The sequence below is a fragment of the Phascolarctos cinereus genome, unplaced genomic scaffold (assembly GCF_003287225.1).
Source record: "Phascolarctos cinereus isolate Bilbo 61053 unplaced genomic scaffold, phaCin_HiC Scaffold_3;HRSCAF=262, whole genome shotgun sequence".
Classification (NCBI taxonomy): domain Eukaryota; kingdom Metazoa; phylum Chordata; class Mammalia; order Diprotodontia; family Phascolarctidae; genus Phascolarctos; species Phascolarctos cinereus.
The window spans coordinates 206,976,156-207,001,380 of record NW_027555736.1 but is presented as its reverse complement, the minus strand read 5'-3'; the positions used below and the strand labels follow the sequence as shown (position 1 = coordinate 207,001,380).

The following is a 25,225-nucleotide window of genomic DNA, read 5'->3' as shown; positions in this document are numbered from 1 at the left end:
GTTCTGCTGTGGCAGCCTAACTTCTAAATTTTTCCCACATGCAATGATAATTAAAGAAACACAAAATAATAATAGCTAGCATTTATGTAGTGCTTTAAGTTTTGAAAAGTGATTTCAATGTTATACATAATATATGTTGAAAACAACTTTGAAGAACCACCTGACACCCATAAACTTGGCAAAAATAAAATTGCATCTTTTCCTAATTAAATTAAAAAATAATAAGCACCTACCCGCTCTCCCTTCCACCTCTCCTTAGCACCCCCTTCCAAGAAAAATAAAACTTCTCAAACGTATATACATAGTCAAGCAAAACATATCCCCACATTGATCACATCCAAAAACGTGTATCTTACTCTGGCTCAGAGAGCTCATTACCTCTCTGTCAGGAGATGGGCAGCATTCAAAATCATTGGTGCTCTAGAATCTTGGTTCCTCATTATGTTAACCAGAGGTCTTAAGTCTTTCAAAATTGTTCATTTTTATAATGTTGTTGTTGTTGTTGTTAAAGCATAAGCTGTTTTCCTGGTTCTGCTCACTTCACTCTGCATCAGTTCAAAGAGAGGTTCAAGTGACACCTATTCCCCCACCCACTCCTTATTTGCAGGATTCTACTTGAGCTCCCCCCTGGGGAAGAGTCTCATTTAATCTAGGAGCTCCTTTGGGATTAGAGAAGTTTCCCTCTGAAGAGAAGCTCAGTTTTTCCTTTTCCTTTTTTGTTTTTGTTAGTCATTTGTTTTATTCCAGTTTTTTGTTTTTTACTCTTTTTACTTGGAGGCAGACTGGAACTTGGCCGGCAGTAGTAGTCTTTGAAAAATTCATACCATATTGTCTGTTTCTTGAATTTGCATACAAATTTGCAATTTATGTTTAGAGTTGATTAGACTCTCCTGGCCCTCAAGATATAAAAGGCCTGGCACCTCCTTGGAGAATGTTCTGGGACTCTACTTAGCATTTAAAAGACCACTAAGAATTGTAGATCTTTTGAAACTTTTTAATGCAGATGCTGGGGGAGGTACTTGAAAGAACAACGGTTGAACTATTATCAAGACCCAAGAGAACTCCCAGTGAGGATATTCTCTCTACGTGTAGGTTGGCACCTCCTCTATGCCTCAGAGAGCTTCCTGGGACATTGAGAGGAAGTGACTTGCCCAGGGTCACATAGCTAGCATGTGTCATAGACAGGGCTTGAACCTAAGATTTCCTGACTTAGACACATATTTTCCAATCATTACCCCATACTGCTTCTCTGAGACTTCTTAGACCCCTGGGCGGGGGAGTAAGGATAGGGTTAGGTTCAGGAGAGAGGCAGATCATCCTTACCTGTCCTTGCTCAACACCTCTCTCTCTGATACTTCCAGTTCTCTACCTTACCTGCCTAAGTATCCACTAATCCCCTCCATCTAAAACCTGCACTCCATCCCTTAGGAAACTGTGGAATAACTAACAGCTACCTTGGCCAGATTGGCATGATCACACCAGCTGCCACCTTTGTGGCCGAATGCTGGGGCCTCACCGTAGGCAAACTCGGTCCGTCTCAGGCCAAGTATACCTTAAGATATTCAGGAGGGCATTCTTTGGGCTTCAGACGAGGGTTCTGTGGATGGTTCTGTTTATTACTTGTTTGGAGTGAGGTTACTGAAAGAGGCCTAGAAGAGGTTCAACTCTAGAGAAGGAGCTCCGTATATTCAAAGTCCTTTTCTACATCTTAAATTAAGAGGATTACCAGTGGCCACCAGAGGGAGCTAAGTACATTCACTATGCTTGACAAACGCCAGGAAGAATTTAGAACATGTAATATTAGATCTGGAAAGGACCTTATAGACCATGGAGTTCAGAGGTGTTAGGGTCTGTGAACTCTTTTTTTTTAAAAAAAATTAACATATTTCAGTATAATTGTTTCCCTTTGTAACTTTGTGTACTTTGTTTTATATATTTAAAAACATCCTGAAATTCTGTGGGCTTCATCAGACCCCCAGAGGGGTGCGTAACACAAAAAAGATTAAGAATGCCTGATTTAGCCTAACCTTCTCACTTTACAGATGAGGAAACTGAGGCTGGCTGGGGCAGGGGAATCGATCTAGAATCAGAGTATCTGTTGGATGGAAAAATAAGACTCCTGGATTTTGAGTCAGAGAGTCCGGATTGAAACCCTGGCTGTCACTCCCTGCTTGTGTGGCTTGGTCACAAGTGTGTCAGAGCCAGCTCTCACCGGCAGAGCTGATTTTTACATTCTCACTGTAAGCATTTACGCTGTTGAAATCCTCAAAGTTACAGAGTAGGCTTGATTTGTTGTGCATTGATTAACTTAAATGATGGAGAAGATATTGCTAGCCCAGGTTAAACTTAAAAATGTGTGTTGCATTCATTTCTTTTTCCTCAGAGAGCTGGTTCCTAAACATTTATCGGCACTCCTCCGCCTTAAGCCTTCTCTAGTCCTCAGTTTCCTTATCTGTAAAGTGAGAGATTTGTACTAGATCCCTTCTGGCTTTAAATCGAGTCCCAAAGATCCCAGCCTTACCATCCCTATGACCTCAGGCAAATCACCCTCTCTGGGCTTCAGTTTTAACATCTGTGTGGGACTTCTGGTGCCAAGATGGTGGAGAGAGGAATGAACTCTCTGAAGCCCTCACAAATTCCCTTCCAAACAACTAGAAAACCACCTCAGAACTGGTCTATGAACAGGGAGGCAGCTTACCAGCCTGTCAGGAAAGGTCTATCTCCCTGGGGTAAGGAAGAGGGAGGTCCAAGAACTGGCAACAGCCAGTCTCACAGCAGGGGGCCTGGAGCAAAGCTTCAGTCCTGGAGCAATCCACCAGCAGGTCCTGCCCTCCTGCAAACCAGCATCCAAGCCCCATCCCAGCGACCCCACCCCCAGCACAAGCTACCAGTGACCCCATTGCTGACCAGCAGTAAAGCCCCTCCCTGGAGCTGGCCAACAGCAACAGCAAGACCCCCACCCCTGGGGCCTAGCAGCAGAGAGAGAGAGAGAGAGAGAGAGAGAGAGAGAGAGAGAGAGAGACCGACCCTGTTTCCATAGCAATCCAGCTTAGGGTCACACTCTTGGGGCAGACCAGCAGCAAGATCACTCCTCCAGCTGTTACTATAGCAGTCTAGCAACAAGGCCCCACCCCTGGAGTAGGCCAGCAGCTAAACCCCACACCCAGGGGAAGCCAACAGGGAGGGCCCCTCCACAGTACAAGCCAGAAGGGAAGCCTACCCTCCCGAGAAAGCAAGCAGCTAAACCCTGAAACCCAGTGAAAGCCAGCAGTAAGACCCAGAGCCCCAGCACAAAAAACCTGGGACTGGGACAGTGCAGGACCAGAGCCCAACTCTCACATAAAAACACAAAGTCAAAAAAAAAAAAAGGCAGAAAAAATGCACAAAAAAAAAAACCCAAAAAAGAGCTTGACTATAGAAAGTTATTGTGGTGATAGGGAGGATCAAGGTAGAAACTTGGAAGAGGACAATAGTATCAAAAGGTCTACATGTGAAGCCTCAAAGAAAAATGTAATTTGGTCTTAGACCCAAAAATAATTCCTGGAAGAGCTTTAAAAGGATTTAAAAAAACAAATTAGAGAAGTAGAAAAAAATTGGGGAAAGAAATAAGAGTAATACAAGAGAATCGTGGAAAAAAGAGTCAGTAACATGAGAAAGGCAATATAAAAATTTACTGAGGAAAATAACTCCCCCAAAAAATAAAATTGGCCAAATGGGAAAAGGAAGTACAAAAGTTCATTAGAGAAAATAATTCTTTAAAAATTACAATTGAACGAGTGGAAACTAATGCAACACCAGGATATCTGATGGAAACTCATGTGACATCTATGTGACATCAGGATATCATAAAACAAAAATTTTAAAAAGTAAAAAAAAAGTATGAAATTTATCATTGGAAAGACAACTAACCTAGAAAATAGATCCAGGAGAAATAATGTAAGAATTATTGGACTACTTGAAAGCCATGGTTAGAAGGGAAAAAAAAGCCTAGACAACATCTTTCAAGAAATTATCATAGAAAAGTGCCCTGACGTATTAGAACCAGAAGGCAAAATAGAAATTCAAAGAATCCACCAGTCACTGCCTGAAAGCGATCCCAAAGTGAAAGCACCCTTGAACATCATAGCCAAATTCCAGAGCTCACAGGTCAAGGAGAAAGTATTATAAGCAGCCAAAAAGAAACAATTCAAACATCATGGGGCTATAATCAGGATTATACAAGATCTGACAGCTTCCACATTAAAGAACCAGAGGACTTGGAATATGCTTTATACCGGAAGGTAAAGGAGTTAGGATTACAACCAAGATTCACCTCCCAGCAAAACTGAATATAATATTTTAGGGAAAGAAATAGACATTTACTGAAATAGGAGATTTTCAAACACTTCTAATTGAAAGACCATAGTGAAAAAATTTGACCTCTAAATATAAGACTCAATCAAGGGAAACAAACAGGTAGAAAAGAAACAAGAAAGAGAAAATGTAAGAAATTTAATAAGGCTAAACTGTTTATGTTTCTATATGGCCAAAAAATATTTGTAACTCTTAACTTTATTACTTATAAGAGCAATTAGAAGGAGTATACAGAGACAGATGGTGTGGCTATAAGGTGATTTTGGTATGATGATACCCCAAAAAAAAACAGAAGAAAGGGGTGAGAAAGAAAATTGCACTGGAAGAAGGAGAGGGGAGATTGAATGGGGATAAATCATCCTACATAAAAGAAGCATGAAAGAGCTAATTATAATGGAGGGGGAAATGGGGGAGTGGCAGGCAAAGTTTAAATCTTACTCTCATCAAAATTGATTCAAAGAGGGAATAACATACACACTCAGCTGGTTATACAAATCTGTCTTACCTTATAAGGAAGTAAAAAGGGAGAGAGATCATAGAAGGGGGAGGGAGGACTAATAAAAGGGAGGGTATATTGGGGAAGGCAGTGATTAGAAGTGAAACTCTTATGAGGAGGGAAAGGGTAGGGAGTAAGAGAGAGGAGAATAAACAGGCAAAAAATAGCATGGAGGGAAATACACAATTAGTTATAACTATAAACGTGAATGGAATGAGCTCTCTCATAAAATAGAGGCGGATAGTAGAATGGATTAAAAACCAGAATCCTACAATATGTTGTTTACAAGAAACACGTTTGAAGCAGAGAGATACACACAGGGTAAAGTAAGGGACTGGAGCAGGATCTATTATGTTTCAGCTGAAGCAAAGAAAGCAGGGGTAGCAACCATGATCTCAGACAAAGCAAAAGCAAAAATAGATCTAATTAAAAGAGATAAAGAAGGAAATAATATCTTACTGAAAGGTACCATAGACAATGAAGTCATATCAATACTAAACATATATGCATCAAATGGCATAGCATTGAAATTTTTGAAGGATAAGTTGAATGAGTTATGGGAGGAAATAAGTAATAAAACTATACTAGTGGAGGACCTCAATTTTCCCCTCTCAGAACTAGATAAATATAACCAAAAAATAAGCAAGAAAGAAGTTATAGAGGTGGATAAAATTCTAGAAAACTTAGATATGATAGATCTCTGGAGAAAACTGAATGGGAATAGAAAGGAACATATGTTTTTCTCAGCAGTGCATGGCACTTACTCAAAAATTGACCATGTATTAGAATATAAAAACCTTGCAACCAAATTCAGAAAAGCAAAAAAAGTAAACACATGCTTTTCAAATCATAATGCAATAAAAATTATATAAAAAAACAATGGAGAGTTAAAAATTAATTGTAAATTTAAAAAATCTAATCCTAAAAAACAAGTAGGTAAAGGACAAACCATAGAAACAGTTGATAATTTCATTAAAAAATGACAACAGTGAGACAACATACCAAAATTTATGGGATGCAGTCAAAGTGGTACTTAGGGGAAAATTTATGTCTCTAATTGCTTACATCAATAAAATAGAGAAAAAGCAGATTAATGAATTGGGCATGAAACTAAAAAAAAAAAAAGCTAGAAAAAAAACAAATAAAAAATCCCTAATTGAACACCAAATTGGAAATCTTGAAAATCAAAGGAGTGATTAACAAAGTTGAAAGTAAGAAAACCATTAAACTAATAGTAATAGAAGCTAGTTTTATGAAAAAAAAAATAGATAAACCATGTGGTTGATTTGATTAAAAAAAGGAAAGAAGAAAACCAAATTACTAGTATCAAAAATTAAAGGGGTGAATTCACCACCAATGAAGAGGAAATTAAGACAGTTGTTAGAAGCTATTTTGCTCAATTATATGTCAACAAATTTGACAATCTAAATGAAATTAATTAATATCTATAGAAATATAAATTACCCAGGTTAACAGAAGCAATAAAATATTTGAATACAACCCAATCTTAGAAAAAGAAATTGAAAAAGCTCTCAATTAACTTCCTAAGAAAAAATCCCCAGGATCAGATGGATTCATAAGCAAATTCTACCAAACATTTAAAGAGCAATTAATCCCAATACTATGTAAACTATTTGTAAAAGCAGGCTAAGAAGGAGTCCTACCAAATTCCTCTTATGATACAACTATGGTGTGGATACTCAAACCAGAGAAAAAAAAATTGTAAACCAATTTCCCTAATATTCATGCAAACATTTTAAATAAAATAACTAGCAAAGAGTTAAAAATAACTAGCAGTGTATCACAAGGATCATACACTGTGACCAGATGGGATTTATACCAGGAATGCAGTACTGGTTTAATATTAGGAAAAGTATCAGCATAATTGACTGTTTCAGTAACAAAACTAACCAAAATCATATGATTATATCAATAGATGCAGAAAAAGCCTTTGCAAAAATACAGCAGCCATTTTTCTTAAAAATACTAGAAAGCATAAGAGTAAATGGAGTTTACCTTAGCATGATAAGTAATATTTATCTAAAACCATGAGCAAACATTATCTGTAATTGGAATAAGCTAGGAAGCAAGGATGTCCATTATCACCTCTATTATATAATATCATATTGGAAATATTAGCTATAGTTAGAAGAGAAGAAAAAGAAATGAAAGGAATTAGAATAGGCAATGAGGAAATCAAACAATCACTCTTTGTTGATAATGCAATGTTACACTTAGAAAATCCTAGAAAATCAATGTGTACAAACACTTGAAATGTTCCTAGTCACCAGTACTGTCCCAGGCTTTCTCCTTCTCTGTGTGTGTGTGTGTGTGTGTGTGTGTGTGGCGGGGTGGGGGGTACACAATAAGAGACAAGGACCTCTAATGTTATCATTGGCTTACTTACATACAGTGCTGTCGGGTAGGGAACTCTGCTGCAAAGTGTTACATAATGCTTTCCAAAGATAAATCATTTGGATAGGGAACACACCCCTACTTCACTCCCATAGTACAGGTAAATAATAGGTGACTGGATAGTATCTTCTTGTCAGTCTGAAGCATAAAGCTTTGGGAAAATAGACATAAATAAACCTGCGGAACAAAATGATATTTTTATTAGAGGGCGTCTTTAATTCTAGAAATTGAGCAGGTCCTTTGAGTTTCACATGACTTTAAATAAGCTGATATTAGAAAAATGGATATTGGACATTAATAATAATGATAATAATAATAGTAGTAACTGGCATTAATATAGTGCTTTAAGGTTTGAAAATGCTTTAGGTACATTATCTCATCTTACAACACTGTGAAAAAAAATTCTACAGATATTATTACATTTTTACAGATGTATATACTGAGGCTGGAAGCTTAAATGACAGCTTCAACTTCAAATTCAGCTTCTCCTTAAATGACAGAATTGGTGTCTATGGTGGGATTTAAACTCAGATCTTCCTGCCTCTCAGTTCAGCACTCCATCCACTGTGTTATAATGTTCCAATGTTTATACTTGGGTCCCATCTGTGCAGCCTGGTATGGTAGAAAGAGATTTGGCTCATCTATCTTAGCTATATATGAGGCTTACTCTGAGCCTCAGTTTCTTCATCTATAAAACAGAGTGCTCTCTGACATTCTGAATTGCAGAGCTGGTGCTGACCCACATTGGAAGAAGGAATTCCTCACCAAAACCTCCGTACACGAATAAAATAAGAAGTCTTGTCCCTAAATCAATAAACCGTGTCTCAAAGGCTCAGTTTCCTTATCTGTAAAATGAGAATAATAATACTTGTACGATCTATATCCTCAGTTTTTTTGTCAGGAAAGTGCTGTATAAACCTTCAAGTGCTATATATCATGTTCAGTTATTATTTAATATTTGTGTACTGTCATTATTACTTTCTTTACATGGGGAATTGCTTTACTGTTGCATCTCCTTTTCCATATGGATGGCAGTTTCACCAGGGGATGATTTGAATTCAGGCTAAACAAGCCTGGCAGTTTAGTAGGAGTCTTAGGAGGATGTGATTTCAGCTGTGAAGGACTTCAGCTCATCAGTACCATCGTCCTTCCTTTCGGTATTGTTCATCTTTGATGTTTTTGCCCCAAATAATTTCTTTAGAGCAAAGAAAAAATAATACTGAAATACACATAAGAAATTAACCCTTTTTTATTTTAAAAAACCTTTATTTATTTTAAAAAAAGACACAGCTTTTGTGATTTCAGGAAACCGAGGAATAAAATATCTGTTCAACAAAGATGAACTACTGAAGGCCTCCTTGTCTCTGTCACACGCTCATTCAGTGCTCATCACCACTGGGTTCCCTACCCATTTCACTCATGACCCACCTGAAGAGACTGACGGTCCCCCAGGAGCCATCGCGATGGCTGCCATTTTGCAAGCTTTAGAAAAGGAGGTTGCCATTGTTGTTGATGAGAGAGCCATGAGCTTGCACAGAAAGATTATTGAAGACTCAGTCAATCAAGGTAAGTTGAACCAAATGAGAAGCATGTGGGCATGGATTAGATGCTTTTTCTCTAGGGTATTATGACCACTTTCAGCTCTCTCGGACAGTCTCAGGCCATGGAGAAGGCCTGAATTTAATTTTATTCAAAACCACAAGCATTATTAAGTGGCTACTAATTGCTAGACAAGAGGTATGTGTGCCTGTCTCCCAGCTCTCCCCTTTTTGTGGGTTGTTATTGTTTGGTCCTTTCGTCCTACCCGACTCTCCATGACGGTATGTACCATGGCATGCTAATGTTGTCCATGGGGTCCTGAAGAGTTGGACAAGACTGAAAGATATTGGAGTGGTTTGCCATTTCCTTCTCCAGTTCTCTTTACAGATGATGAAACTGAGGCAAACGAGGTGAAGTGACTTGCCCAGGGTCACATTGCTAATAAGTATCTGAGTCTACATTTGAACTCAGGTCTTGACTCCAAGCCCAGTGCTCTATCCACTAAGCCATCTAGCGGCCTCTTTTGTGGGTAGCAGCACTCATCTAGAGTCGGAGCAGGAATGTTTATCAGCTTATTAGGTAAATATGTTGTGATGTCAGCTTGAGGTCGCTACCCATCTCTGCATCGTGACCTCCTGATTCCCAGTGGTGTTTAGGGGAGGAGCCTACTTCTTTAGACCTTCTCACCCCAACAGATTACACCCTCAGAGAAGTGTTTATGCTTTTACTCTTATAATAAGAGGGCCTGAGTCCCAGAAAGTCATTGGTTTAAAATCACAGTGACTTTAGAGAGGAAACATAGGCACACGGATTTATAATATAGAACATAGGAACAGAGCTGGAAGGAACTTAAGAGGCCATGGCACCCAACCTTTCCACTTTACAGATGAGGAAACTGAGGGAGACAGAGGTTCAGTGACTTGTTTAGGGTCATACAGCTAGTAGCTGCCTGAGGTGGGATTTGACCTCGCATCTTCCTGGCTTCAAGTCCTCCCCTGTATGCATCGTACCACCTAGCAGCTTATGCTGGCGGTACCACTGACTCAACATCAAGGCCAGTCACTTTACCACTTTGGGCCTCAGTTTCCTTCTCTGTAAAATCATTTGATCTTAATAGTCTCTTCCATATTTGAAGTATGGTGACTCTATATGCTATTAGGCTTATAGTTTTAGCAAGTAAACACTTGCTAAATGATTTCGACTTCAGTTCTTATAGCTGCTTTGATTGATTTTTTGCTGACCATGTTCCTAGAGTCACCTTGATTCTCTGTACCCAATCTCCTGAAATCTCAAGCTGTGCACTCCCACCGTACATAAATTCTGATCCCCATCTGGCTCAGCCTATGACTCGAATGGATGATTTGATACAGTGGATTTTGGAAAGCTTTCATTAAATTTGGAAGAAAAAGATGAAGACCTTTAGGTCTTTCAGTGGAAATTTTTCAACCCTACTTGTGACTTGAATGCAAATAACTTTCAATTATTTAGGGAAAACCTAAGATTGTTCAGTACTGCTAAGCAGAAATTCCTTGGATGACAATGGGGACATTCAACCACTTATTATAATGCCTAGATCTCACTCATGATAAACTTATGGTTGGTGATATAATCTGGATCTTCATCGCTGCTCTGTAATTCTCCTTTACTCTTATTGACTCAGTCACTCATTTCTTCTTTTCATTGCCTGAAGTATCCCTTCATCATCAAGCCCTAATGACCCTTAATTGAGAAAATTGAGGCCATCCTAAGAGAACTCTCTCAGCATTTCTCAGCATTACCATTTATCCTGTCTCAGAGGAAGAAGCGGGCCTACTCCTTGCTGTGGTTATCTGCATCCTTGATCCATCTCCTGTTTTCCTGAGGACCTTGCAACTATCTCCTCGCTTGCATTTATCTTGATTTTCTCCCTTTTCATTGCTTACTTCCTCTTCTTGGCCCAGCCTAGATCATGCTAGTTCACACAAGTATGAAATTAGAGTGCCATGAAATACTCATGGGCCATAATATTCAGTAAGAATACATTTATTTACAATAAAAGGTTTAAAAGTGTATGATTATTAACTCAAATGGATGGTTTTCTCCTGTGCCTCTACATTTGCCACAGGAGTGTTGGGTTGGAAAGACATCCCATAGGGCTGTGAGAATTCCATTAAACTACCACGTGCCAAGTCTTCATGAGGAAGCCATGCCAATGGTCCCCTGAACCAACAAAACCCCAAGGTTGGTCTCCTTGGTCCCATAAAGAAAAACCGGCCCAACCTATGTAAAAGAGATGCTGCCAGTACCTTTCCTACCACACTTCCCATCTGTCCTCAAATATGCTCAGGTCTCCCTAGACCTAAAAAAATCTGTTCCTTGACTCTTGACCATCCAGGTACCATTCCATCTCTCTCCTCCCTTTAATTGCTAACCTTCTTGAAAAAGTGGCCTACACTTGATGCCTTTTCTTCTTCACCTCTCCTCAACCCTTGTAATGGTGTTTTTTTCCCTCACCATTCAATGGAAATTACTTTTTTAAAGGTCATCAGTGACCTCCCAATAAACAAATAATAGAATTTTAGAACTGGAAAGGAAATTACAGAACTTTAAATCCATCCTCTCCCATGTTACAGTTGAGGAAAATGAGGCCCAGAAAGGGAAAATGGTCTTATTTCAGTTCTCATCCATTTGACCTCTCTAAAGCATTTGATATTGTTGACCACTTCCTCTTAATGGAAGCACATTAATGGGGCTCTTCTCCTTTGACTTCAGAAATACCATATTCCTGGTTCTCTAATTGCTGCTCTAACCATCTCTTCTCTGTGACTCTTTGGCCTATTCCCATTCCCTTTAAGATGGGTATTTCCTAAGGTTATTGAACTTTTCTCTTGTTATTCTTTGTTCTTGGCAATCTCTGGGGCTTCAATGATGACTTGTATGCCAATAATTCACAAATATACATGTATATATATATATATATATGTATATATATACATATATATATACACAATTCATACACATACATGCATGTATCTAAATGTGTATATATGTGTGTATGTGTACATATATATGTATATTAAAAGAGGGGAAGGGAGAGGGAAGGAGGGAGAGAAATCCCTAGATGGCACAGTGCTGGACATAGAATCAGGAAGACTTGAGTTAAAAATCTGACCTTAAATACTCATTAATTACATGGTCCTGGGCAAGTCACTTAATATTTATCAGTCTCAGTTTCCTGTTCTGTAAAATGAGGATAATAGTAGTACCCATCTCCTTGGGTTGTTGTGAGGATAATATTTACTTGTAAATGACTTTGCAACCTCAAAGCACTATATAAATGCTACATATTATTGTTGTTATGATTATCCTCTATGTGTCTAGTCTCCAGAGTTCTGCTCCCATATCTTCAATTGCCTATAGAATGTCTGTACCTGAATGCCTCATTGAAACCTCAAACTGAGCATGCTCCAAACCAAAGTTACTATCTTGCCCTCTCAACCTGCTTCTCCTTATTTCATCTTTCCAATTATTATCACTACTATTCACTCAGTCTTCAAAATCTTTATGGCTTTTTTTTTTTGGTGCTTCTTTTCCCTCTCATCTCAAACCAGTTACCAAGTCCTATCAACTTTACCTCTATAATATCTCTGGGATCTCTCCTTCCTCTCTTTTCCCCTTGCTCCCACCCTAATGTCCCTTACTACTGCACTCTTGTGCTATTGCAGTGATTTCCTAATGGGTCTTCCCATCCCTCTTCTCTCCCTCCTCCAAACCATCCTTTGCTCTGCTGTCAGATTAATCTTCCTTATTTAATTACCAAGGCGTGCTATTGGCCAAGTGCCTGATCCTTTTCAGTGGTATGGGCCAAGGGTTGGTGCTCCAGCCCAAACCAGAGGGTACTCAGAGGTAACGCTATGTTCTGTATGATCTTGAGAGAGCTACCTCTGTTTCCCAGCGCTGCCCTTTTTCTGGGTGGCAACACTCACCTGGTGAGTCTCACCGGGTGCTATGTGTGGATTTATGCAATTGACTCTTATGGCTTGTGGTGTCTACACCCCCTGGGAAATTCCACTAGCTTTGCTTCACTGCTGTGATTTAGAACTTTAAACACAAAAGTGTGCATGATGAAATTGATCATGTAATCATAGCTTCACTGTATATAGTTCTTTACACTTAACCATAGAAAAGCAGGAAAATAATCAATTACTACATGCACTGGGTTCCCACAGCTTGCCGGATTTCTAGCCTCTAGGCAAGTCCTTCTCCCCAAAGGGGAGGAAAACAGTCTACTCTCTGTGTTTGAATGGCTGTCGTGTATAGTGCTTCCAGGTTTGCATAGCATTTTTCATATCTTATTTGATCCACACAACTCCCCTGTGAGCTAAGTGCTGTTATTAAACTTATTTTAGAGATGAGGAAACAGAGGCTGAAGGAGGTTAAGTTACTTATCCAAGGTTACACAGCTAGTTAATATTTTGGAGGCAGGATTCAAATTCAGGTCTTTCTGAGTCCAAAGTCTGTCACCCTATTCACTGGGGTGCCTAACTGCCTCTTAACTAAAATCTGCCAGAGACATAACTTATTAGTAGACAAACATTCTGACCTAGGCAGAAATTGCATTAAACAGAATTCCTCTTGCTGATCTGAAAGGCCCTCTGACGCAAGCAATTTCTAACACGTTCTTTAGTAATAATGAAATACAAGATTAAGAAATTCCCCAAAGATGAAGAAATTCACGAGCAATGAAGAAAAAAAGAATGTAGGTTTCAGTTAGAGTCTTTGAATTATTCACCAAAATGAACAGTAATAATATTAATGTTGGTACTCATCCCATGGGGAAATTCTTTCTTCTCAGAAAACTAAGAATTTACTCTTTTAACCTGGTCAAAGGTATAGCTCACTCTGTTGATCTACTCACCAGTTCTGAATTTTGGAAGTGAAGTGGATTAAGTATATTTCCTGTTTTGATTAGGTCTTTAATTCAAGAAACACTAAGAAGCAAGAAAAAGAAAAATAAATACCAGGCCACAAAGATTGTAACAACAATTCCTTTTTTCAAACCTTTTTTCAATTAATAAGAATTTATTTTCTCTCCCTTCTCTCTCCTTCTTCCTCTCCTAATTTTTTCTACTTATTTATTTTAACCTTCATTTTAAAAAAAATTGAGCTCCAAATTCTCTCCCTTCCTCCTGCCCCTCCTCCACCCATTGAGAAGATAAGAAATATATTGATTATAGATGTGAAGTCATGTAAAACATATTTCCATATTAGCTATGTTGGGAAAATAAAACAAAAAGAAACATGAAGAAAGTGAAAAAAAATATGCTTCAATCTACACTCAGAATTCATCAGTTCTTTGGAGATGGGTAGCATTTTTCATCATAAGTCTCTTGGAATTGTCTTGGATTATTGTATTTATTATTGTATTTATCAGAGTAGTTGTCTTTCACAATTGATCACTTTTACAGTATTGTTGTTACTGTGTACAGTGTTCTGGTTCTGCTCACTTTACTTTGTATCAATTCATATAATCTTCCCAGATTTTTCTGAAACCACCCACCTCATCATTTCTTATAGCACAATAGTATTCCCTCCCAATCATATACCACAACTTGTTCAGCCATTCTCCAATTGATGGGCATCCCCTCAATTTCCAATTCTTTGCCACCATAAAAAGAGTTGCTATGAATATTTTGTAGATGTGTGTTCTTTTCCTTTTTCTTTGATACTTTGGGATACAGACCTAGTAGTGGTATTGCTGGATCAAAGGGTATGTACAGTTTTATAGCCCTTTGGGCATTCTTCCAGATTATTTTCTAGAATGGTTGGACCAATTCACAATTCTACCACCAGTGCATTAGTGAATCTATTTTTCCATATTCCCACCAGCATTTGTAATTTTCCTTTTCTCTTATGTTAGCCTCTCTGATAGGTATAAGGTAGTACCACAGAGTTGTTTTAATGTGTATTTCTCTAATCAATAGTGACTTAAGGCATTTTTTCATGTGACTATTGATAGCTTTGATTTCTTCTTCTGAAAATTACATGTTCATATCCTTTGGCCATTTATCAATTGAGGAATGACTCTAATTTTTATAAATTTGACTCTCTTCTCTGTACATTTGAGAAATGAGGCCCTTATCAGAGAAATGTGATATAAAAATTTTTCCCAAAAGGACCTACATGTACAACAATATTTACAGCAGCTCTTTTTGGGGTGGCAAAGAATTGGAAATTGAAGGGATGCCCATCAGTTGGGGAATGGCTGAACAAGTTGTGGTATATGAATGAAATGGAATACTATTGTGCTATAAGAAATGATGAGCAAGCAGATTTCAGAAAAACCTGGAAAGACTTACATGGACTGATTCTGAGTGAAGTGATCAGAACCAGGAGAACATTGTACATTGTAACAGCAAAATTGTGTGATGATCAGCTGTGATAGATGTATCTCTTCTCAGCAATACAATGATCTAAGACAATTCCAAAAGCCTCATGATGGAAAATACTGTCCATATTGCAGAGAAAGAACTATGGAGTTTGACTGTAAACCGAAGCATACTATTTTTACCTTTTTGTTTGTTTGTTTTTTCTTTCTCTTGGTTTTTCTCATTTGTTCTGATTCTTCTTTCACAACCTGACTAATGTTGAAATATGTTTAATATGATTGTACATGTATAAACTATATTGGATTGCTTGCCATCTTGGGGAGGAGAGAGGAAGGAGGGAGAAAAAAGTTTGGAACTCAAAATTTTATAAAAGTGAATGTTGAGGGGCAACTAGGTGGTGCAGTGGATAGAGCACTGGCCCTGGAGTCAGGAGGACCTGAGTTCAAATCCGGTCTCACATCAGACACTTGATACTTACTAGCTGTGTGACCCTGGGCAAGTCAGTTAACCCCAATTACCTCACACACAAAAAAAAGTGAATGTTGAAAACTTTCTTTACATGTAATTGGAAAAAATAAAATACTATTAATTTTTTTCTCAGTTTCTGTTGTTGTTCAGTTGTTTTTCAGTCTGACTCTTTATGACCTCATTTGGGGTTTTCTTGGCAAAGATAATGAAGTGGTTTGCTATTTCCTTCTCCGTCTCATTTGACATATGAGGAAACTGAGGCAAACAGGGTTAAGTGACTTACCCAGGGTCACACAGCTAGTAAGTGTCTGAGGCCAGATTTGAATTCAGGAAGATGAGTCTCCCTGACTCTAGGCCCAGACCTCTATCCACCTTACCACCTTTTGGGTGCATTGGTTTTGTTTGTATAAAAACATTTTAATTTATGTAATCAAAATTGTCCATTTTACTTCCTGTGATCCTTACCATCTCTTGTTTAGTCATAAATTCTCCCTGATGTGACAAGTAAATTTTTCCACGCTCCCCTAATTTACTTATGATATTACCCTTTATAGCTAAATTATTTACCCATTTTGACCTTATTTTGGTATGTGGTATGAGATGTTGCTCTATGCTAATTTCTGCCAAACTGCTTTCCCAGTTTTCCCAGCAATTTCTGTCAGATGGTGAGTTCTTGCCCCAAAAGCTTGGATCTTTGGGTTTATCAAACGCTAGACTGTTAAGGTCACTTACTACTGTGTGTTAAGTACCTAATGTACTTACCTGATTCACTGATTCACCACTGTGTCTTAGCCAGTACCAGATTTTTTGATGATTATTGTTTTGTAATATAGTTTGAAGCTGGCCTCTTGCCCCAATTTAAAGAAGAAGAAAAACCCCTTGCAACAAATATGCATAGTCAAGAAAAACAAATGCCCACACTGGTTATGTACAAAAACGTATGCCTCATTCTGAACCTGGAGTCCCTGACCTTTCTGTCAGGAGCTGAGTAGTGGTTGATAATTAAGTTGCTAAGAGTTCTTAAGTCTTTCCAAGTTACATGAATTCTTAATTTTTGTAACACAGTAGAAGCTTTAGTGCTGTGGGCTTCCCTAACCAGAAGCTTAAGAAGCACAGTTCATGTGGTAAGATTGAAACCTCCTGCTGCTGCTGAATAAAGGCTTCAGTGCCATCCACTGAGCTCTGAGCCTTGCTCTCTGAGGGCTCTTGTTCTTCCCAGGCTGCCCATCGTTGTTGCTTGTCTGCTCACAGTTCTTTACACTTGTAAGTGCACTGAATGTGAGTCTCCAAAGGCCACACCCAGTACCCATTTTTCATTGCCATCCAATGGCTGGACATAAGGGAAGATACATAAGCACCCTAAGCCCTTTCCTCTCTCCCTACTGCTTCTTCCCAAATGTGTGCCCCAGCTTTATCCTGTGTCACTTCCTTTAAATGGCTGAACCCAATTCTCCCATCTGCTTTTTGGCTCCTCCCATAGTCTTAACTACTGATTGCTTTTCTCTGCAGCCTGAGCAATTAGCACAGTGCTTGGTACATAGTATGTACTTTATAAGTGATGGACTTTCCAAAGCTTTATTTCTAGGGCCAACCCAAGGCACAGGACTAATGGCTCCTTCCCTCCTTTGAGCCTACCAAAGCAGAATTACACTTAGGTACTGATCAGGCTATCTTTTTCCTCTTCAGGAAATCAGGGGATGGCTCCCTCTTTGCCCACCAAGTGAAATTCATTCTGTTATGCTGTCATTCAAGGCTTTCCATATTCTGGTGCTACCCTGCCTCTCTAGCTTCACCCTATACAAACATTCTGGACCAATTCTTCCAGCCTAAGTGGATTCGTTTTATCATCTCCTACATACAATAGTATATTTAATAATGGCCAGCATTAGTATAGAGCTTTAGAGTTTGCCAAATGCTTCACAGATATTAACTGATTTTATTCTCACAACTACTTGAGATGGAAGTGTTATTATTATCATCATTTTACAGATGAGGAAACTGAGGCAGACAGAGGTTAAGTGACTTGTCCAGCATCACAGAGTTAGTAAGTATCTGAGGCGGGATTTCAATGCAAGTCTTCCTGACAGCCCTCTATCCACTGAGCCACCAAGCTGCCTCTAATTATTACTTTGTGCTTTCGTTCAAATGGTTAACCTATGCCTAGAATGACCTCTGAAAGGGATTGGCAAGGTTTGAGGTTCAGGCTGCAAAAATCAAACATTCCAGCTAAACAAAAGAATGATTATTAACTTGTGTGGGATCTATAAGGTGGTGAGTGGATCATTCCTATCCATCCTTTTAACTGAAGCCTTTCTTAATTTCCCCAGTTATAGATGACTGTTCTTACTCTGACCTCTGACATTTCTAGGACTTCCTTGATGCATTTATCATGTTAATGGTTATTTGCATACATGCCATATATCCCTAACAGTGTGTAAGCTCTGTGAGCAAAGAGATAATGTCTTAGCTAAATTTTGTATGTGATCCAGTATTTGCTACAACTTTACATCTAATAGATACTTGATAAATGTTTTTTGAATTAAATTGTATTGAAATAACATGAGATTTTAAAAAGATCTTTAAAAAGTCTAATAGCAATGTAGCACAAAGGACATCCTTAGTTGAGTCATACTGTAAACAAAAGCCTTTCTTTGAAACTCAGGACCATGCTTTGTATTCCCTACAAATGGCATTAGTAAATCCTTCTTGATCAACTTGAGTTGACAAAGCTTTATGGAAAGGGTCAACCCAAGGTCTGCATTTTGGCTTTGTAAAGGTCTTTCCTATTATACTCCTTCTCCAAACTGCTGAAGATGTAGAGATAACATATTCTGTCTCCCCAAGTCAGTTCAACAAACGTTTGTCGACACTATACTGGACTCCTGGGGCAAGCAGAGGTGAACAAGGCACAGTCCCCACTCTCAGGATTTACACAGTAGCAAAGAACATAAGATAAATTCACAGATATCTCTATACTTGAACTCTCTCTAGTCTTCCAGTCTTCCATCTCCACCTAAGGTTACCTGCAGCAGGATATGGTTGCCCCTTTGGTCTGTCAAATTTAATATACTCCAACCCAAACTTAGTGTCTAGTAAAATACAGAAAGAGAAAAGCTGACTTATAAGCAAACAGGATAAAAGAGAAAGACTAGTCCTAGTTGGGGGTTTTGGAGTGGGACCAGAAAGGCCTCATGGAAGAGAAGCAAGATGGATCTTGAAGGACAGATAAGATTTCCATTGTCAGAGATGACAAGAAGGGGTTCTAAGTAGAAGGAATGGCATTAGCATGGCCAAGGTGCCTGAAACATTTATCATGATCAATGAAAGTGAATCTCCCTTATTTACCAGCCACAATCACAGTTATATCAGCCTACCTAACCATAGAGTGAAAGAAATCAACTTTCTTTTCCAATATGCCCTGCCCAAATATTAGCTCACCTGGACTTGTGTCTTACTTATAAGCAGATGGATGTTTATTGATGATGACGGTAGTAATTTCCAAGATGGTAGCTAATGGCCCAGTGGATAGAACACTGGCCCTGGAGTCAGGAAGACCTGAGTTAGTATCCAGTGTTGTCAATTCCTAGCCATGTGACCTTGGGCAAGCCATTTAATCTCTGTTTATGTCAGTTTTCTCAACTGTAAAATGAGGATCATGATAGTACCTGCCTCACAGGGTTGTGGTGAGAATAAAATGAGATGATATTTGTAAAAGCATTAAGCATAGTGCCTGGCACATAGTAGGTGCTTCTTAAATGATTATTCCCTTCCCAAATGCAATTCTGGAAGATAGTCACATCTGTTTTCTTTGTTTTAGGTATTCTGAAGACAACAATACCTCTGTTAAGTTACCAAGGTCAGGAAATAGGATCAGCTTTCATGTTTTTGTGTAAGGATAGGGATCCCGATTCACCAAGGTATGTCTCATCCTATGGTATTATGTTGAAAAGCTCAGAGTTCTGTGACTGTTTCCCCTAAGGTGAAGTAACATTCTGTTTGCCCATTCATTCATTCATTAAAAATTTTCATTTAAATATTTGTTAAAAATCTTTTATTTTATAAACCCAAGAGCCAAGCTTTTAGAACAAAAACTCATTATTTAACAAAAACTACTGGGAAAACTGGAAAACATTATGACAGAAGCTAGGTATAGACCAAAATCTCACACCGTATACCAAGATAAGGTCAAAATGGGTATGTGATTAGGCATAAAGGGTGATGCCATAAGCAAATTAGGAGAGCATGAGATAGTTTACCCATCAAATCTATAGATAAGGGAATAATTTAGGACCAAATAAGATAGAGATACATTTTACATTATAAAACATAAAATGGATAATTCTGATTATATAAAATTAAAAAGTTTTTGCACAAACAAAACCGGTGTGACCAAAATTAGAAGGAAAGTAGAAAACTGGGGGGGAGGAATTTTGCGACAAATATCTCTAATAAAGGCCTCATTTCTCAAATATATAGAGAACTGAGCCACATTTATAAGAATACAAGTCATTTCCCAAATGATAAATGGTCAAAGGATATGAACAGGCAATTTTCAGACAAAGAAATCAAAGCTATCCATAGTCATATAAAAATGCTCTAAATCACTATTGATTAGAGCAGTACAAATTAAAACGACTGTTAGGTACCACCTCATACCCATGAAATTGGCTAATATGACAAAAAAGGAAAATGATAAATGTTGGAGGGCATGTGGGAAACTGAGACACTAATGTACTGTTGTTGGGAGTTGTGAACTGATCCAACCATTCTGGAGAGCAGTTTCAAACAATGCCCAAAAGTCTATAAAACTGCATACCAATTGATCCAGCAATACCACTACTAGGTCTGTATCCCAAAGAGATTTTGGGGTTTTCTTTTTGCTTTTTGGTGAGGCAGTTGGGGTTAAGTGACTTGCCCAGGGTCATACAGCTGGTAAATGCCAAGTGTCTGAGGCTGGATTTGAACTCAGGTCCTCCTGACTCCAAGGCTGGAGCTCTATCCACTGTAGCACCTAGCTACCCCTCCAAAGAGATTGTTTTCTTCAATGTACTCTTCTGTTAATTTTTGTCCTTCCTTCTTCAATTGGCCAATTGTGTTTTTTAGGGACTTGTTTTCTTCAGTGTATTTTTTTTCCAACTGGCCAATTGTATTTTTGAAGGACTCTCTCATTTGACTATTAAAATCCTTCTCGAGCTCTTCTAAGAAAGCTTTTTGGGCTTCCAACCAGTTCATATTCCCTTTTGACATTGCAGATGTGGGTTTGTTGACAGTGTTGTCCTCTTCAGAATTTCTGTCTTAATCCTCACTCTTCTCATAATATGAATCTATGGTACGTTTCTTTTTACTCAGGTTTGTTTATTCCTTGGCCTTTAAAGAGATTGAGCTCTCCTGCTGGGGAACAGAGGGCACTGACCCAAGCTTCTTGTGTTAGGAGCCTAGGTCTTGGTCACTGGCTTTGTGTGCTGGGGCCTCTTATGCTGGCAATTGGAGGCTGTAGGTTTCTGGCAGCTTACCTCATGTTGGGCTGGAATCAGCAAGGCTGGAACTTTCAGGCAATTCTAGGTTGCCTGCTTTTCCTTTCCTTTAGCTTTCTTCAGCTCCTTTAGGTGGGTGCTGCAGGGTGTTTATCTGCCTGGGGCCCCCTGCAGTGTTGTCTCCCTCCTTTCTGTTAATGCACTGGGAGATTCCTTTGCGGTAAAGTGCCAAGGCAGTGGTGGTTTTCTGAGCTGGTTTCCACCAGTTCCCCCCACCCTCACTGAGGCACTGGGAGGTCCAGGTGTTGGTGTTTGCCTGTTCTACCACCTGGGCTTCAGGATTTCTTCACAATTGGAGGCTGCAGGGCTCTGACAGCTCACCTGGTGTTGGGTTGGAACCAGCAAGGCCCGGGCTTTAGGAAGCCTTTGGGTTGTTTTCTTCACCTCCTTTCAGATGAATGCTGCAGGGTACTTATCTGCCTGGGGCCGCTTGTAGTTCTGCCTCCCTTATTTTTGCTGAGGGACTGGGAGACCTGTTTGCTGGGCTGCTGCACTGCTGTTCCACGTCTTTCTTCTAGTTCAGCTATTCCAGGGTTTTTTTCTGGGGTGATATTTTCTGGGTTTTCAGAGGTTGATAAGGGAGAGTGAGTCCAAACAGACTGTTAAAAAGGTAAAAGAACCTATTTATACAAAATATTCATAGCAGCTCTTTTTTGTGGTGGCTAAGAATTGAAAATTGAGGGGGATGCCCGTCAATTAGGGAATGGCTAAACAAGCTGTGGTATATGATTGTAACAGAATGTTATTGTGCTATAAGAAATGACAAGCAGACTGATTTTAGAAAACCTTGGAAAGACTCACGTGAACTGATACAAAGTTAAGTGAGAAGAACCAGGAAAACATTGTACACAGTAACAGCAATATTGTACTAAAACAATCCCAAAGGACTCGGGATGAAAAATGTTCACCTCCAGAGAAAGAACTGATATAATCTGAATACAAATTAAATCATACTTTCTTTCTTTCTTCCTTCCTTCTTTTCAGTTTTCTTACATAAAATGACTAATATAGAAATATTTCTCATGATTACACATGTATAACCTATATCAGATTGTTTACTGTCTCTTGGAGGTGGAGGAGAGAGGGAGAAAGGGAGGAAGGGATAGAATTTGGAGCTCAAAACTTAAACAATGAATGTTAAAAATTGTTTTTACATATAATTGGGGGAAAAATAAAATATATATTTTTTTTAAAAAGCCTGTTATGTTCAAGGCCTTATGCTAAGTGCTGAAGATAAAAGATAATGACAATATGGCCCCCACCCTCAAACAGTTTACAACCAACTAATGGGATAAGGAGTAATCACATATATATATATATGCCATATAATAATTATATACATATATGACACAAGATAGTGTGTGATAGGGGCAAAGCTGTATCTAAACAAAACATTAAAAAAACAGAAAGGGTGATGTTTTCTTTCAGCTTAGAGGACAAAGGAGGTATCTGAACTGACCTTAAAGGAAGAGAAGTGTTCTGACCAGTATCAATGTGAAAGATGTGCTTTTAGCTATGGAAATTGGCCTGTACTTGGTGTAGAGGCAAGAACACATGGGATGATATTAGGGTGCATGAAGGGAAGGAGAGTGAAGTAAATCTGGAAGAGCTGATTAGATCCAGATTGCAGAGCATCTTGTGTCAGAGTAAGGAACTAGAGGCAATAGGGAGGTTTTTGAGCACAGGAGTGACATGGACAGTCTTGTGCATTAGAATGATTGTTTTAGTAGCTATGTGAAGGATGGATTAGTGAGGGGGGATGGACAGGATACAGAGAGATCAGTTCAGAGTATATTAAAATATTCTAGGAAAGAGGATGTGAGGGCCTGAACTAGGGTGGTGGCAATATGACTGGAGAGATGAGTATGGTTATAAGAGATATTAGGGAGGTAAAATTGACACGAGGGGCAGCTAAGTGCCTCAGCGGAGAGATCACTGGGCTTGGAGCCAAGAAGACTCATGTTCATGAGTTCAAATCCAGCCTCAAACCCTTACTAGCTGTGTGACCTTAGGCAAGTCACTTAACCCTGTCTGCCTCAGTTTCCTCCTCTGTAAAATGAGCTGGAGAAGGAAATGGCAAATCACTCCAATATCATTGCCAAGAAAACCCCAAATGGGGTCATGAAGAGTTGGGTACAACTGAAACAACTCAACAACAGAAACAAAATTGACCAGATTGATCAATGATTGAATAAAAATTTTTCTGAAAGATTCAGCTTAGGTACCACTTTCTCCATGAATTCTTTCCTCATATCTCCAGTTTTTAGTGTTTCTTCCCCATCTCAAGTTTTCCTAGATCATTTGTCTGATCTCTTTACCTCTCTTTCTTTTTTTTTTCCTGTGTAATATTTATCTGGGTTCATGTAAAAAATTAGAAAATTTCCAATTTCAAAAGAAATTGGAAGTCAAGGCAGGTTTGGGGAAAAAGATGATAGATTCAATTCTGGATAAATTGAATGTGAAGTGCCTGGCAGCACATCTAGGTGAAAATGTACAGCAGATAGTTGGGAACGTGGGGCTAGAACTCACGGGAGAAATTGGGACTGAATATAAACATATGGGAAAGTGCTCACCCAAACCTATGCAAACTGATGAAATCACCAAAGGAGAGAGTGTAGGGAGAAAGGAGAAGACAGAGCCTTGATGAGCAGCTGCACTTAAAGGGTAGGAGAAAGAATATGACCCAGTAAGAGGTAGGAAGAGAAACAAGAAAGGCTGTGGAGGCCAGAGTACCAAGAAAGGGGAGGGAGAGTCAGAAAAGGATACAGAGAAGGCAGGTCAGACATGTTGGAGGAGAACCAGAAAAGATTACTGTCAGGAAAGAGGAAGAAGTTGATCAACAGTGTCAAGCTCTGTAAGAAGTCAAGAAAGATGAAGACCAAGCAAAGGACATTGAGCTGAGCCATGGATAAGCTTGGGGAGAGCACTTTCAAATGAATGGTTGGGTAGGATGCCAGATTTTTAGGATTTAAGAAAATGAGTAAAACCTGAGAAATTGGTGGGTAACTGCAAGGACGGACTTAGGCTATGACAGGGAGGAGAGCTATAGAACAATAGCTTGAGACAACAGGATTAAGTAAAGGACATCTAAGTAAATTTATGGGCATCAGGGAAGGGACCAGTGTATAAAGAAAGAGAGATGATTAAATTCATTTCCTCTTTCCTCTTTCCTCCAGATGAAGCTCAAGCACTATCTTCTGTATGAAGTCTTTTCTGATCCCCCCAAATACTAGAGTCCCCTCTCCCAAGCTACCTTGTATTTATCTTTATTTGTATTTAGACTATTTATATTTATTATGTATATACTTACATATGTCCTTGTCTTCTCCATTAGAATGTGAGCTACTTTTGAGTAGAGAGGGTTTCGTTCTTTATATTTCCAGTGCCTAGCACATGGTAGGTGGTTTATAAGTAAATGCCTCTTGATTGATTGAATATGCAAGATGTGTGAAAACGTGGTGAGGTTTTGAGTTGGGGAGGATGGAAGATTAGGAGGCTTATGACAGATGACTTCAATCTTATGGGTAAAGAGGAAAACTAGGTTTTCTATTTCTTTCATCTGACAAAATACTAACAACTATATTCTTTCAGAATATAGATTGCTGAGTAGGGGCAATAGGGATAAAGACTGGGCTTGTGAATTTAATAGTATAGAGAACTCCCAGATGAGAAAAAGCTCTCTACCAGTGCAAACCAGCCGCCAACTAGGAGAACTTATTTTTGCTTAGAATGTAAACAATCTAGTCTAGGTGAATTCCAGCCCCAGAGCTCTGCCCTTGCACCCCTTCATTGTAGACTAGGGTAACCCAGCTCAAGAAGAAGAAAACCAACCAGAATGGTCTGGGTAGAGAAATAGATTGCTTTGTCAGAATCCTGGAGGCAACTGAATCTCATGATCAAGCCACATTCTCAGCAGGAGGAGCTGAAGACCTTTAGCCCACTTACTCATTACTATGCCCACCCCTTCATTAATTGTTCATCAGTCAGGATTGATTTTCACCTGTCAGTACTGAGAGACTGTGACTCTCCCAGGGTCACACTGGCAGCACATC

At 39.0% G+C, this 25,225-nt stretch overlaps 1 protein-coding gene across 6 annotated transcripts in view; it reads left to right on the top strand.

The window, feature by feature from the left end:
* DGLUCY (D-glutamate cyclase) overlaps positions 1-25,225 on the top strand; it is a 174,446-nt gene that overhangs the window by 123,225 nt on the left and 25,996 nt on the right. For all 6 annotated transcript variants that reach the window (XM_078151427.1, XM_078151428.1, XM_078151426.1 and 3 more), the window contains 2 exons: positions 8,570-8,830; positions 19,457-19,556. In XM_078151427.1, the coding sequence (XP_078007553.1) occupies positions 8,570-8,830; positions 19,457-19,556 (361 nt within the window). The remainder of the gene's footprint in view (positions 1-8,569; positions 8,831-19,456; positions 19,557-25,225) is intronic.